The 15,944-nt window shown below is 36.0% G+C and overlaps 1 protein-coding gene across 2 annotated transcripts in view; it reads left to right on the top strand.

Moving 5' to 3' along the window:
• The window catches only part of NAV3 (neuron navigator 3), a 411,497-nt gene that overhangs the window by 379,293 nt on the left and 16,260 nt on the right, over positions 1-15,944 (top strand). The window contains exons 21-27 of one of the 2 annotated variants that reach the window (XM_062584755.1): positions 2,913-2,996; positions 4,498-4,609; positions 5,954-6,075; positions 6,680-6,700; positions 7,859-8,031; positions 11,828-11,981; positions 15,643-15,817. In XM_062584755.1, coding sequence (XP_062440739.1) covers positions 2,913-2,996; positions 4,498-4,609; positions 5,954-6,075; positions 6,680-6,700; positions 7,859-8,031; positions 11,828-11,981; positions 15,643-15,817 — 841 coding nt within the window. The remainder of the gene's footprint in view (positions 1-2,912; positions 2,997-4,497; positions 4,610-5,953; positions 6,076-6,679; positions 6,701-7,858; positions 8,032-11,827; positions 11,982-15,642; positions 15,818-15,944) is intronic. The other variant, XM_062584764.1, reaches the window with a different exon arrangement.

Below are 15,944 nucleotides of genomic sequence, written 5' to 3' on the forward strand. Positions count from 1 at the left end.
TGTTATACATACACATATGCACACATAAAATTTGAAGTAAATTTAGCCCTTTAAAGCTAACTTTTATTATTTTGTAAGATAGTATTTCCATTGGGACAAATCTCTCTGGGATTTCAACAATTAATAGTTCCCTTGACTGATGAATAAATAAGTGTTTTTTTACCTTGGGAAGCAGAAGTACAGTTTATCACTTTAAAGGTTGACACTCTGTATTTCATAGAACAGTATTCTGTTAAAAGAAATATTTAAGATAATGGACAGTGCAATTGAATAGTAGTCAGCTGGTGGGCCTTTGGATTATGACTCTTTAATATTAGCAAATAAAGACTTTTTAGTCTTTAGCTCAAATGAATAGGAAAAATCCATCATCATTTTGATCACCTTATGTTTACAACTAAGAAAATATATTCTATTGTTGGCTTAATTTTAGTAAGAGTCTATAATTGTGACATGGCTATCTTTCTCTAAAGACTTCCACCTAGTTACATGATGTTTGCAGTGATGCTTTTTTAATATTTTTCATGTAATTTCCTTCTGCTTTTTTTCATTTATAACATATGCTGAAGTTGTAGCTAAGGAATGGGAAAATATTTTGTATGTAAGTGCAGTTATGTAACAAAGAACCATAGTTACCCCTATATAGTTACGAAAAAAATCATAAAAGCGATGCATCATTCAGCAGAGGACTCCTCTCTCCAAGCCCTCAATACCCATATTTATTCTCATGGCAAGGCAGACACATCGGCTATCAGACTAGCTATGGATTTTTTTATGAGGCAGTGAATAGAAAGCTCTGCTAGCTTCCTATTAAACACGTGATAAAGAGACATTTGCCTGTAGGTAGCGCATCTGCTCTGGTTCTGACTGTGTTGTGGGTCGCTTGTCGTCGTCATCAGAATTCAGACTCCGCAGGTAGTCCGGATGCTTATAATATGCTGCTAATTATTTAAGTGAAAGGTAAGTTTAAAAAGTACCGTTGCTAAAAGGCAGTTAATTTTTTCTTCTCAGAGTGAAAGAGCAGTAGGAACAACCAAAGTCTGCAGTTTCCAAACCGACAAGAGTAACTTTACATTGATTGATAAGTGCCAGATTTGTGTTCAACACATATGCCAAGTTTGTTCTATTTAAAATGATACCTTTTAGAGTATATCCTAAACTATATATGTTAAGACAGGAATATATACAATTACTAATTAAGAAATTGCATCTGTATCTAAGCTCATGTTTATCAAAAGTTAGTCCTTGGGGTACATACTTTTTACTGAAAGAGTTGTCAGAAAGGTGTGAAGTATAATATGAAGTAGATCCTCATGTGTATGCATAAAGCAGATGGTTTGACCACTATAGCCATACATAATTAAATAAATTATTTGCTAATCATATCATTCACTCTCATAAGAAAGAGTTTGCAAGATACGGAAATCCTTATAGCAATTGGAAATGGTTTACACCACATAAAAGCCACCTGTCGACATACCAGTTCTGAAGTGGAGGCACAGACGTGGGCCACTGTGATATATCTGATATTCTTTTTTTATTTGAGGAATAAAATACAGAGCAAAGTCGCAAAAAACTCTTTTTTTTTCCTAAGTGCATAACAGAAAACTTTCTGGGCTATGTCTTTTTCTGATTATTTTTCTGATTATTCTTCTGACCAATACAGTCAGACACATTTGAACAGTTTTAGCAATGCTTGCACAAGCATGCAGATTTGTACCTGAAGAATTTGACAGGCACTGTGTGCGTATATTACTGTACTAAAAAGAAAGAAATTTTCTCAGGGAGGAAGCTCTGTTAATCCATTTGTGCATATAAATATGGTCTCTGTGAATTACATTTCCAAGTGTATTATAGTATTTGTTTGAAAACTTTGTCTGTTATCACTCTTGAAATTGGAGAGTGAAAATAAATATTTCCTTCTGGTTTTACTGTTTGTGGCAGGAGATCTGGGCTTTTGTGGCTTTTCATGAAAGTTAAATTCTCATTTTCCCTTGGCTGTACAACCCAGCTTAGCTTGTTGATTTCTTTCTGAACCCTTGCCCTTCTCTACCTGCAAATCTCAATGTAAATTAGAATGAGTAAAGAGTTGGACATAACCTTTGTGTATGTTTTGTTTGCATAGAGTATATGCTGAACATTGCTAGAAAATAGAGTGAAGCTTTTTGTAAGAAGGCATTTTTGAATCAGTTTCAGTTTTACTGCTTTTCTCATTGAAGGCAGGAGTTACAGTTTTCGAGGTTGTCTTTTATATGTACATAGAGAAACACATGTATAAATATTTTTATATACGAATATGTATAATAAAATCAATATTTTAAAATATATAATAAAACAATAGTAGAGAAATAAACCAGGCATTGACATTTTAGAAAAATAATCATAATTCTTTTGTTTGATTCCATGGATTCCTCTGGAGTGTTTTATTTGGGAGCCTAAAACTTTCCATTTAAGATAAAGTACTTGAGTTTATTTTCTGAAGTGTTCAGTAATTGAAAATAATTGTTCCTGGACTTCTATTTGGGAGCCAATTTTTTTTGGCCCATACATCACTAAAGTCAAAGTAAGCCATTAAATCTGTAATTCATTTCCAGGCAGAGATACCTGAGCTAATCTCCTTGCGGGCTAAAGAAGCCTGAGGACCCCAGTGCTAACTTGGCTGCTTCGCATACTCAAGTTGGTTCATTCTGAGTTTAAAGCTAATACAAAAGAGTTGAAGATGATAAGCTTGCAGGAAAAAAAAAACCCTAAAATAGATCTGTGAGATAGCCCAGAGCAGGAGTGTTGGATTTAACAAAGTCCTGATATTGTTTGTCTAGACAAAATGTACGAAACATTCCTCATATTCCTGAAAGTTTTAAAGTACATTTAAGACCCATTGTACCAACAAATGTTTTGTTCTGTTTCTTTCATAGGCTCATCTAGTAGCAGCTTTTGAAAAAAGCTTAGGAAATATGACCGGCCGATTGCAAAGTCTAACAATGACAGCTGAACAAAAGGTGCGTTGACCAAAGCATATGCTCTAATGTGGAAAACAGTCATCAGATTTTATTAGATTTGTTTAAAAAACACTGAATGAGAACAAGGACAGCTGTGACAATAAGACAGACAGGTCTTTCTTTAATAGCCATTCTGATCAAATCTTTATAAAGCTCTGGGAGAATAAAACTGTGCAGCATCAGGTTTACCCAGACGATACCATAGAATAGTTTAAAGATAAAAATCTTTCGTTTTCAGTTTTTAATTAAAACATATGTGGCTCTAGGTTTAATCCATATTGAAAGATCTTATAACAAAGATTCATCATAACCTACGGGAGTACTTCATTTGAGCTTGACAGCATTGTCAGAATAATAAATTATGGGAAGGGAAGAATCTTAAGACGAAAAAAAAATGTCTCTATTCAGTGTTAATGCAGGTTGGCTATCCTATTCACTAAAAAACAGCTTTGTTTTTCACTATGCTCTTTTGACTGTTTTGAAAAAAATCTAAACCTGATAGCTAATGAATTTAATATGAGGCTTTGTACCAAGTTCAGGAGTAAATAAGTTGTAAGTCATGCACCTGGCTATCAAAATAACATTTCACGGTCTGGTCAAGTACCATCAAATGAAGTATGGCAGGATTCATTGTGAACTGGGTAGGAAATAATTGTATTGCTTTCCTTGTTTCATCTTAGCAAAACACCACAATGGAGTTTTATTAAAACCAAAACATTTGACTATTTGACTGTTTTACAAAGTATAATTTCTCTCAGAATGTTCTCCTTCAAGAAGAGATTAAGCAGTGACATTGAAACAAATCATCTCATAAGCAAGCTTGTCTCCCAAAAGATTTCGATCATGTCTTTTTCCTTCACTTCTTTTCTCTACTGTTGAAATTAAATTCCTTTAATCCGCATTATATAAATAAGGACTGGAAGAACAGGTTTAATGCAGCTGTAATAAAAGCTGTTTTTTAATTAAAATTGGCTGTGCATTCCAATAGAGAACTTACTGCAGTGAAGCAGAGTAATTTCCCTTTAAATTACAGGACAGTTAATATTAAACATTTTTTAGTAGTTGACTTACTGCTTAGCATTTTAAATTTTTTGAAAAATACAGAAATTCAGGTTAGGATTTGTCCAATAAGTAGTAGTAAGACATGCTGAAGGATGCAATTTAGACTATTTCATTGTCTTCTGGCAATAAGATTTGGGGATGGGGGAATTCTTATCTTAGAAATAAATATTCTGCTTAAGCCTCCTTTTAGGTTAGTATTTATCAATAGAATATTTTCTTCTCCTTGAAATATCACAATATTTTATATAGAATAACTACAAAAGGATACATTACTTGAGTTTAATAACTTTGCAGAGAAAATATGCATTCTACTTGAAATTAGTGTTGCTTTACATTCACTCAGACAAATCTGTGAGCTTCAGTCTTGTCATTTTTTTTTTAACTTAGACAAATATTGTTCTCGTGCCATGTATTCTGAAGCTCTCTGCTTTTCCCACAGGAATCTGAACTTATAGAACTACGGGAAACCATTGAAATGCTGAAAGCCCAGAATTCTGCTGCACAAGCTGCTATTCAAGGGGCCTTGAATGGTCCTGATCATACCCACAAAGGTATGCTTTTGCCATTACTAAAATTAATTCAGAGCTTCTCCCCAGAGAAAAGCTAAGTCATTGCTTTCCTGTTGTTGTGGGGACTCTGTTGCAACGGCACGTGCATTCTGGAGTCAGTGTCAAGTGTTGTGGAATTTGCACAGCTGGGAACTATGCTTGCTTTTCCTATTTGCCATAGAGTTCCTGGATCCTCATCTTCTCCGAACTGTGTGGCCTGGAGTCAGTCACTGGGTATCAAGAGTTAACCCTGTTGCCACAGTTCTGTATTGAAGTGCGTCCCAGGCAGTAGCGAAGTGCTATGATGAAATATGGATATAAACTGGAAATTCAGAGCAAGGTGTAGCTCTGGAAATTGTTGTACTCATTAGTAAGAGCTGAATTGATGACAGTTCTGTTTATTCTAGAAGTGCCAAATCAGTGGAGGAAAGCAGGCATTTTAAATTCCAGATGCTGAATTAATTTGTCATTGCAGTTAGGCAGACGTTGCATGATAAATACACACTTCAAAAATGCCTATTGATAAGCAACAGCAAAGGAATTACTTCAGGAAAAAATGATAGCAGCACTCATTTTTTGAGAGTGTCATTGATCTTTCTTTAAAGAGGTCATTATTTAAATAAGACATTTGCCCTAAGGTCATTTCATTGCATGGCTTGAGTATAGCAAAGCTAACTTCTAGGAATTAAAAAATAATCTAAAAAGTAATTTCCCTTGGTATTAGTGGTTGCATTCTGCAAGAATATTTTCCAGTGATTATGATATAGCTATTAGAGACTTTTAAGAACTTGAAACTCAAAAGCCTCACTAGCCATTTCTAATATTCTCCACTTTTTGGTTATTTTATTATTTTGTTCCTTTTTAATGAACTTCTGCCTGCCTATTTCCATCAGAAAATCAAAATGAGTGTATCAAAAAGTAGCGTCTGAACTCTGATTAGGCCTATACGAGTCAAGTGGTGCCTATATGCTTCAGAAAAAGAACTGTTTAAGTAGCAGATGGAATGGTAGTAATTCAAGTAATCCACCTGTAACAGAAACTGCTGAGCTACGAGGTTATGCCGACATGGATTGCTGTGCAGAGTCATTACCGTCATGTCAGTAAGGCCCTAGTTCAGAGAAGCACAGAAGTGTGAGCCTGATTGTGTACATCCCCGTTGACTCCCATGTGGTGTCTCACAGGCTGAAGGAGCTTGAATCCGTGCCGCTGTAGGGTCAATGCCATTTCTGTGTGTTTAGGCTCCCTTTGAAGAGGAGGATGCTGCATAAGTACAAGAATGATTATTATATTGAAACAGAGGCTGCATCACATGGACAGATGGCTTTCACAGTATTTTCTTTTCTATAGATTTACGTATAAGGCGGCAGCATTCTTCAGAAAGCGTTTCCAGCATCAACAGTGCTACAAGCCATTCAAGCATTGGCAGCGGTAATGATGCTGACTCCAAGAAAAAGAAAAAGAAGAACTGGGTAAGTGCTCAGCAGGTTTAAACCTATGTTTCAGCTGTTATGTCTTTTCTTAGTGCCTGAGTAGCATAATGGCCAATTTCATGTACAATATTCTTGTGGGGCCAGATGGATATGAAGCAATTCACTTGTATCCATACTGTGACAGTAACAGCAAACTAAAAATTGCTGATTACCAATGGGGAATTATTTGCATAAGTCAAGATCATCATAAAAAAAACCAAAAAAAAAACAAACTTAAAAATGACCTTAACAATAGTGGCTATGACCAAAAACATCTCTGGCCACAATGATACCCTATTTTTCTTCCATAGGAGATTGATTCAAAAGCTTGACTCAAATATGTCACCCAGCAGTGAAGAGAGTTGAACTCTATTAAGAATATTCATATAGAAATAGTACGGTGTTTAAAGAAATTAAGATGCTTCTCAACTGGAACACACAAATATCAGATAGTGCTAAGGGTTTAATCAAATAGTTTAAATAGATAATCAGAAAATGTTTTTGTTGTTTTAAAAATATTACCTGCATAAACATTTGTTTTAAAATTCTGATCAGCCTTCATTCCCTTGATTTGTAATTCCACACTCTTTCATGTTTCTGCAAGGTGAACTCTAGAGGAAGTGAGGTGAATATAAACCATGGAAAATTTGGCATGCATCTATAAAGAACCCTATCTTGGCATGATTGCTATTTATTTTGGCAGTAGGCTTTTATACCTTCTAAAAACAGATTATCCTGTATGTCTTCTCAGTTTGTCTCTATTCATTTTAATCTCAAAGTTTAGACTATAGAAAGGGGGAGTGTAGCCAAAATCCATTTCTTTCTCGTTAGATACCATGAGCTGGAAAGAACTTAAATAATATTTTTCTGATCAGTGGTCACACTCCCCACTCTACAATTATACCATGGAAATAAAATGTTTGAGTATCTCATTTTTTATAGGGGAATCGGTTTGTCATTGAGTTCTATACAATTTTAATCAGAACAACTTTCTGGAAACAAAAACAAAAAATAAACGCATTTTCCTAATGTGAACGACTTCTGTATTTAGACAAAGGTATCAAAGAATGGGTTAGTTAAAATTCACTGCAAACAAAACTGTTGGCTTCTGAAATAAATGGCTCTTTGGCTATTCTGTCCCTTTTCAATACTGGGTAAGAGCTTCTAGAGGGGAAAGGCAACGCTTGTACGTTCGGAGAACTTGCTACTCTAAAGGAAACTGCAGCAAAAAGTATATACCTTTCAGCTAACATTCTTCTCAGCAGTACAATAAAGCAAACCTCATGTCCCAGCTTAAATCCTCTTGCTTGTCATCCAAACTATGGCATTTGAATAGTTTGGCTCTTCAAATTTTTAACAAAAAAGATAATTGGCAAAGCCGGTAAATTGGATTTGTCTTTTAGCATTTAATAATAGCTGTATCTGCCTCTACCTAGATGCAAAGTGGTTATTTAAAGCCAGCCACCTTGAAGGGAATGCCATGGGAATGGGATTCCACAGAGGATTAATGGTTTTAAATGAGCACCCCTCTCCCATCGCCGTACCGCTCAGTCCCGCACTTCTTCAGTAGCATTAAGTTTGCGCTGCGCTGGATTAATAAAATCAAACAAAACACTGTATCATGTTTTTAGAGATACTGTGTTGCATATGTTAATACCCTGCTTCTGTATACTGACCTCAGGCAGTGGCTAGGATGGCATCTGCAAACTAACTCTTCAAAACATGAGCTGCACATAAACTGCTGAAAGGAGGAAAATAATGCTGCTCTGTGTTTGTTTTCCAGCTAAGAAGCTCTTTCAAACAGGCCTTTGGAAAGAAGAAGTCCACCAAGCCACCTTCCTCACACTCTGACATCGAAGAGCTGACAGACTCCTCTCTCCCGTCGTCCCCCAAATTGCCTCACAGCTCAGCAGAGTGCGGGGCGCCGTCAATGAAACCATCACAGTCAACATCTGCGTAAGTCTCTGTCCTCACAAACCTTTCCTGCCAAATGGCAGGACTATGAAATAGACCTCCTCACGCGTGGCCAGTTGCATTTCAGAAACCATTGCTGCCAGGATTTTTTGATCCTTTGCTCCGTCCATCTGCCAGTTCCCTCAAGACCTTTGTTCCTATTTAGACACTCCTTTTCCAGCAGCTTAGCACAGTTCTGTCTTTCTTTCACAGCCTTTACCCAAAATATCTAGTGGTACAAACTGCTTTCCCAATGCATGTCCAAAATAGGTAAATTCTACTTTTCCTGCACTATTAACTGCTTTATAATTTCCATTTAGTAAAGGTTGAATACTATAGTTTCTTTTCTTCTTGACATATTAAAATATGTCTTTTTATTTTCCTACTAGCTATGAATTTTTCCCAGATGTTCATCCTTTCTATTATTACTTTCTATACTTCATAACTATTAATTTATATACTTTTTATCTATTTCACCTCTTTTTTCTGTCTAGAATTTATTGCAGGATTTTACATTTTAAGTTTGTCAAATCAACATTTTATTGTGTCAGGGCCAAGAATCAGTCATTAGCAAAGCCTATCTCATTTCTTCATTATGAAATCATTGCTTTTTGATATTTAATATAGTCTTAAAGAATTCCCAGTTCCCATTCATATTCTTTTATGTAGTTTTTTTCGTTCTGGTAAACTTGTAACTTTTTCCAGTTTGGGGAAATTATCTACTGGAGCCTGCCTTACTTTCCCTATCTTCTTTGAGAAAAATCAGGTCACAGATGTTTTCCTTAACTGTTCAGCAAATCCTAGTCTAATGACTGATTGCTGAGGTGTACTATAGAATTTTTCTGTCTTAGATAGGTGCTCTTTATGTTTGATTTTTTATAGACTCTAATGATTTTTATTGCCAACCACATGAATTTTCTGGCAAATATACTCCACAGAGAACCCCCCCACAGTAAGTGTTTTTCTTTCCACACATTCTATACAGACTAGTAAGAATAAGTCATCTAAGTCTCCAGTTTTATTGAGTGTTTTATAGGAAGCTCACACTATTATGGTTTCAGGTGTATGTGTGTGCTGAAGGGAGAGTTTCTACATGTTTAGGAACATTGAGACTGATTCTTCATCAAGTTTAAGATCAGTAGTAAAAGCTTTAAGAGAAATTGCCATCTTGTTACTGCTTTTAATCATACTGATTTAATCATATTGATCCTACACTCTTCTTCAAAAAACTTACCTACACAAGTAGTTTCAGCTATTGTATTACTATTTCCAGTTCATAGATCTACTTTCATAACCTTAAACTGTTTCCTTCCATCCAGCACTTCCTTTCGTCTTTGATGAGCTCTCTGGATGTATGGGTATTGTCTTGAATTTATCAAGGACAAACTGCATATCTAGTCTTTCATCCCAAACTCTTTGCATGCCTATTTTGGTCCCCGAATCTTAACTTGCTAATTCTGTCCCGTTCATGGCCTTCTGGTTTTTCCCCATAACATTTATAAATACTGATCTTTCTGTTCTCATTTTTTATTATTGTGACCTTTCTACCCAGAATGACATAGGCTCCTCCTTCCCTTCTGCAGGGACAACACATAAAATGTGTTTATTTAGATTAATTTCTTTGTCTTGTTATACTGATAACATTACTTTCTTTGGAAGACTCTGTTTTCCATTGCACCATTAACTTTCCTTTACCTTCAGGACTTCTCATAAACGTCAGTAGCCTCTATTCAAAGATCATGACTCAGCTCCCTTTACCCAAAGAAACCTAAAGATTTAAAAATCCTGAGATTATAACAAAAAGTAAAATTCTGTTTTTCTAACTACTCACTTTAAAACTTTGTCTAGGGTCTGATCAGGTTTCTGAACTTCTTTTTGTGACTGCTGAGAAATACTAACTTACCTTTTTGTTTTTCTTGCTTTTGATGAGGTCTGAACTTCTTATGTTATTTCACCATTGTAGGAGCTGAATGTTGAAGAGTCCTGGAATATTCAAATGAGAATTTAATTCATACATTCTGTTTCCACTCTGCTTTTGTTACTAGTCTAGACATCTTCTACCTACTTCTTCCAGAACCATAGCCTTGTTTTTTGCTTAACTGTTACCTTCTGTTACCTTCTTTAAAGCTGGCTTGTCAGGGTCTTTTCCCGTCCTCAAAATGTACTTTTGCAAAAATGCCAAAAAGAAAATAGCCAACAAATATATACATGGCTTCCCAGCTGTCCAAGTTGTTGTATGAGATAACATAGGCAAGTAAATAAAATTTCGTATCATACCTCTTCTTAATACTTCATTTCTTATTTGGTTATTGTAGGCATGGGTTCTTCAAGTATTTGGAAACTTGATAGGTAAAAGTATTTTCGTATTTGGAAAAAATCCTAGTATATATGCCTTTATTCACTTTTTACTGTCATTAAAAATATTGTGCATGTTGTAAATGATAATAATTATTTTCCTTCTTCAAATTGCTATACTTTTTATTTGCCATGAACTTCATCATCTTCCCTTTGCTTATGATTTCTTTGTATTTGCTTATGGTTTCTGTATATTTTCCTTGATCTGAGTCTCGTGTTCTAAACCATTGCCTTTTACTTTCTTCCACTTGCATCTGTCTAATACATGTGTATGCAGGTCATCTCTAGTCTGGGCACCAAAGAAAAGACAAAACGGTCACGTGATCTACAAGCATAGATCCCGGTAAAATTGAGTGTGGGGCATGGAATTGTGTCTCCGACTACTGACCTGAACAGTGTTGCATTTTTCTCTCCCAAAATGCATTTGCATACATTCTGGCAACTAAAAGCTGACTTCTGTTTAGTGTTTGTACATTGGTAGTAAAAATAATAATACTTACTAGTTCAACATGCTTTTTATGTTTAAATTGCTCTGCAAACACTAAGTATTTATAGTGACAGTAATTAAGAGCAAATGGCATTTAGTGAATTGACTGAAAAGGTTGATTAGTGTAACAATGTATCTAAAATTCAGTGTTTTATTTTCTACTGGTTCTATGCTATGCAACAGATCTAAGCCTGGTTATGATATTTAAAGGCAGGACAGAGTCTGACATGAGAATTGGACAATTGCTGGATCCTTAGGCTCGTCATGTTTCCATCTTTTCTCACAATATTATGGGTTATTCCCTTAAAATTAATGCTTATGAAAAATAAACACATGGTGATTGCATTTAATCCCTTCTTTAAGGAAAAAAAAACCGATAATTTCAGGCACTGTACATTTCCAAATGACAAGCTATAGGCAAAAATGTGAACCATTATCAATCAACATCTTTACAGATTAAAATCTTTTAGATCATTAGGTCAGGGACTGTCTCTTTGTGTACTGTGCAAAACAAAAAAAAATGTTGATACCAAACAGATAATACATGTCTATAGTGTAATTTGATCAATGTACTTCTGTTCTGAATATTGATACTTAGGAAAATTGTAACCTTTGCACCAAATAAATGATGCAGAAATAAAATCAAATTAAAGTCAATGGATGATACACACTTGAAAGAAAATATCTAATAAGTTTTTTAACAACGTTTTTCACCATAGGGAACTATCTTAGTAAACTGGAAAGATATAAAGCAAGCTGATCATTTCATCTGGAGAAGATTTTTTTCCATTTTTAATTTGCAGTTTGAGCCTTTTCATGTTTCTTTGATAAGATTCTCTCTTCACTCATAGGTTTCACCAGCAGCAAGCATTTTCTGCACTTTGATATTTAATAATGACACTGCTTTGGGGAGAGAACCTTCCTTTAATCTCCTACCTGTTTCCTGCTCCTCTTTAGGATCTGTGAGTGCACAGAAGCAGAGGCTGAAATTATTCTTCAGCTAAAGAGTGAGCTGAGGGAGAAAGAGCTAAAATTAACAGACATTCGTCTTGAAGCCCTCAGCTCTGCACACCATCTGGATCAGATTCGGGAAGCCATGAACCGCATGCAGGTCAGTACAGTAGCCTGAGTGATGACAAGGGTGCACCTAGAGTGGGCTTGGTGTGTTTCCTTTCCCAGTACTTTGTTTCAGGTACCCAAAAAGTATCGATATAAAGTAAAGCAACAGATTGACAGTACTTTGAAAAGATGCAAATGGTAAGTGTTCATTTTATAACAATAAAATGATATTCTTAGCATTTATATATTAACAACCAAAATGTGCTGAAAAGTTATGGAAGAAGACGTTATCCTTGCCCATGGGATATTTCTATTCAAAATCCTCTGGCTGGGGAAAGCAACATGGCAGACAAGCAGATCACAAAGTGATTTCTACAGGGCTTTCATTACTTGGGGAAGGGAGGGTAAGGGGGTATTTGGGGAAATATGTGCATACTCTGTCTTCACTTCTAATTTCTAACCTGGCATAGCCTGCCAAAGCAAAGTATGTAAAATTAGACTAAAGTATTGTGTGCAGCATTGCTAAAATTTCACCCCTTTATTACTTATGATATTTTACCACATCCTTCCTGAACACATCTTTATCAACAACTTTCCCCTTTACCTGGATGAAAGGATGCAGAAAAAGGGACAGTGCTCTTCAGTGCAAACTCAGTTCTGTTGCCAGCACATAAGCGTCTAGAGTCACGTGGGCTGTCCAAAAGTATCCACAATGTCCACACAGATCTGATGACTGTGATACAGGTCCTGTAGATAGATCTGTGCCCTTCCAGAATGACAGATGAGGTATCTAGAACATCCCTGAAGGTACTTAGAAGCATGCATTTGGGAAACTGAATCAAGGCCAATGGGATAGGATTCAGTTTGAGATTAGAACAGCTGTATTTAGATGTCTATGTATGAGCTAGGGGAGTAAGCTTCTGTTATGTTCACTGGAGCTCTAGACACACAGTAGTGTGACCTAGGGAGCTATCCTTACATAGGTGCATAGCATGAAATTGAGTTGCATAACTGAATTTGAACCAGGCTGAGGTGTCTAGACAGGACTTGAAGTTTTAACATTTAACTACTGGAAGGCCATTCATACAATGACAGTAGAAAGACACGTTTACACAGCTGAATCCATCCCATAGGGCTTGTAAACTGAATTGCTCTGTGATTAGTACTTAGACCAGGTGTGCATGTAGGCATGTAGACATTTATGTGTCGAAGCTCACAGTGGCTGATTTCATAACTACAGGAGCTTGCTTGCTACAGCTTGCTCCAGTTTCTGCCTTCTAGTGCCTGTAGCCGTACAGGCACAGCCATACCTTTCAACAAGTATAGCCTTGCCAGCCTCCCAGATGCTCAAACCCCTGGGAATCAACACAGATATGAGGTATTTTGCTGAACTTCACTTAAAACGGAAGAATAATCAAAAACTGATTTGTAGGAGTTGCAGTTTTAGAAAGACAATTTGGAGAAACTGAAGTTAGAAAGTATTCTGGCCTCAAAACCTCTTGAACGTGAATAAGACGAGTAAAAGCGTGGAATATCTTCAGGCCAAGGTGCAGAAACATTATGGAAGCATATCTCCAACAAGAGGACTGCTCCAGAATGGATTAGCTATATCAAGATGCTAAAAGGGAATTAGGAATAAACTGAGAGATTACTGAGAATACAAACAGAAGGACAGATTAAGTCAAAAAGTGGACACATGGGAGAACAAAGCTGAGCTAGGCCTTGTGAAAGATGTTGAAAAGAACAGTAGAAGTTGTATGGCTTTTAAAAGAAGAAAAAAGTGACACCATTCTGATTTAAAGATTTAAAGCTTATTAAAGACAGTAGGATTGTGTCACAAAACTAAATGCGCACATTGCCTCAATTCTGAAAGGATGATGTTGATCAGAGAAGGGAAGAGAATAAAAATGAGGATGTGAAAAATGGGAGTAACCACAGTGGTGAGCAAAACAAAATTTAAAAGATTAATACCACGTTTGAGATATCTGAATACTCTGTGTCTCAGAATCAAGGAAGAAGTAGTTATAGGACAATTACAAAACCATGGACAAATAATTTTTATCTATCAAGTTATAGAAGGTACTGTATGCAGAGAGAAGGACAAATGTAGTACTTTTCCTGTAAAAAGGAAAATACTATTATCTGGATGCTGTATGTCTATATTTTTCTGATCACAATAATTGTAAGGGCTTTTTAGCAAATAATGGAGATGAGAATAATTAATAAGTGGTAAGTGAAATGTAGGATAAAATGTCGAGAAGTTTATCAACGACAGATAATGCGTAATTAATGGGTTTAGTTTACCTTTGGTTTACAGATCTTCCAGCCAAGCAATGTGCAGAAAACTACTCACCTGTCTAGACATGAGAATATTATATAGTTACTTGCAGTAGTGGAGAACAGGAGGTAGAGGCTTATAGGGAGGGGACAGAAAGTCTTTGGAGTTTCCAAATTCTGTGGCATTTTGCAGACTGATAGGGATTGGAAAGAGGAGAAAGTAGGATTGGTGGGAAAGGGAAATGAACTGTATATATTCAAAGCACCTTATAAATCTAAAGCTCAGCTGAATGGAAGACTGCTGAAAAATATGTAATTAGTCAGCTTATGCCATGGACTAGATGGATATTGTGTGACTCATTTCACCATAGCTCTATTCCTGATCTGAACCTAAGACTAAACTGGTGCATTCGTTATTACGTTCTGTCAATATTTCGCTGATTTATCCATTTCCTTTCACTTTCTCCTCACCTTTGCCTATATGATCTAATCATTCTGTAGCAGTTGCATTTCTTTTTGTGATGTTGTCCCTTAGGTTTTTACCTGTATAATGTGACTGAGCAACCTTTGAAAAAGATAGGACTTTTGGCAGTGTTAGTGAATGTGGAAATAAATTTGATGTGCAAAACCGTCTACAAGAAAAAGCAGTTGCTTTGTACTGTGCTTCATGAAGCAACTGAAAGATAGATTTAGCTGGTACTGGGCTGTGCTCAGGCTAAATTTTCATTTTATTATTGTACATTCAATGATCACTTGGTACCACAGAGGATTTAGCTAAGAAAAAATTCCTAGCTGTGCTGATCCATCTGCCACTGTACGTTTTCATCAAAGCAGTTTTGTTGGCCGTTATGTGAACAATCTCATGTTTAGATGATCAAAAACTCTTACCTGATATCAAGAAGGATTATGAAACTATTAAAATATCAATTTCTAATTGTCCATTTTTAATTTCAGTGCTCCCTTGTGAAGTTACTGTTTAAATTCAATGGCAGTCATATTTTTCGGAGACTTGAGACGGCATGTCAATACATATCCAAAATGTTAGGAATAACTTTCTTACCTGACTGTTATTTAAGATATTTGACAAAAAAATAGCACTCTAAAACTGGGGTAATTGGGAATATTTTCCCTATATGTGCAGTATAGCCAGCTGTACAATAAACACAGAGGCTTGAAGACTATGTTGATTAGTAACTGTCTTGAGGCAGAAGTTAAAACAAGGTTGTAGGGCTTTTTCCTTTATTTTAGAAGTGAAGACAATCTACTTCTCATTGATTGGGTTTATACTTTTGCTATAGTGTCACATACTGCTGTGGAGCTGCTAAACCAATTGGCTCCTGCTTGTGCACAGCAAGCCCTGAATATCCACCTCCAGTGGTTTCCTGAAACAGTAATCTCTTGTGTTTTCGTGTTGGGTTTTTTTTTTTTGAGTACAGAATGAAATTGAGATACTGAAAGCTGAAAATGATCGCTTAAAGGCAGAGACTGGTAATACTGGAAAGCCTGCCCGGCCGTCGTCAGAGTCTTCAAGCAGCACATCATCATCTTCATCACGGCAGTCACTAGGACTTTCTCTGAACAATTTAAACATCACAGAGTCTGTTACATCAGGTAAATATATTTTGTGTACTTGCATGCCTCAGTAATGATTTATTTTTCATCCTCTTAATAGGCTATATATAAAAGGCATGTCTGAAAATTAAAATCTGTCATATTGCTCGTGTGAACATCAGATACT

This window comes from Rhea pennata, chromosome 1 (assembly GCF_028389875.1).
Source record: "Rhea pennata isolate bPtePen1 chromosome 1, bPtePen1.pri, whole genome shotgun sequence".
Classification (NCBI taxonomy): domain Eukaryota; kingdom Metazoa; phylum Chordata; class Aves; order Rheiformes; family Rheidae; genus Rhea; species Rhea pennata.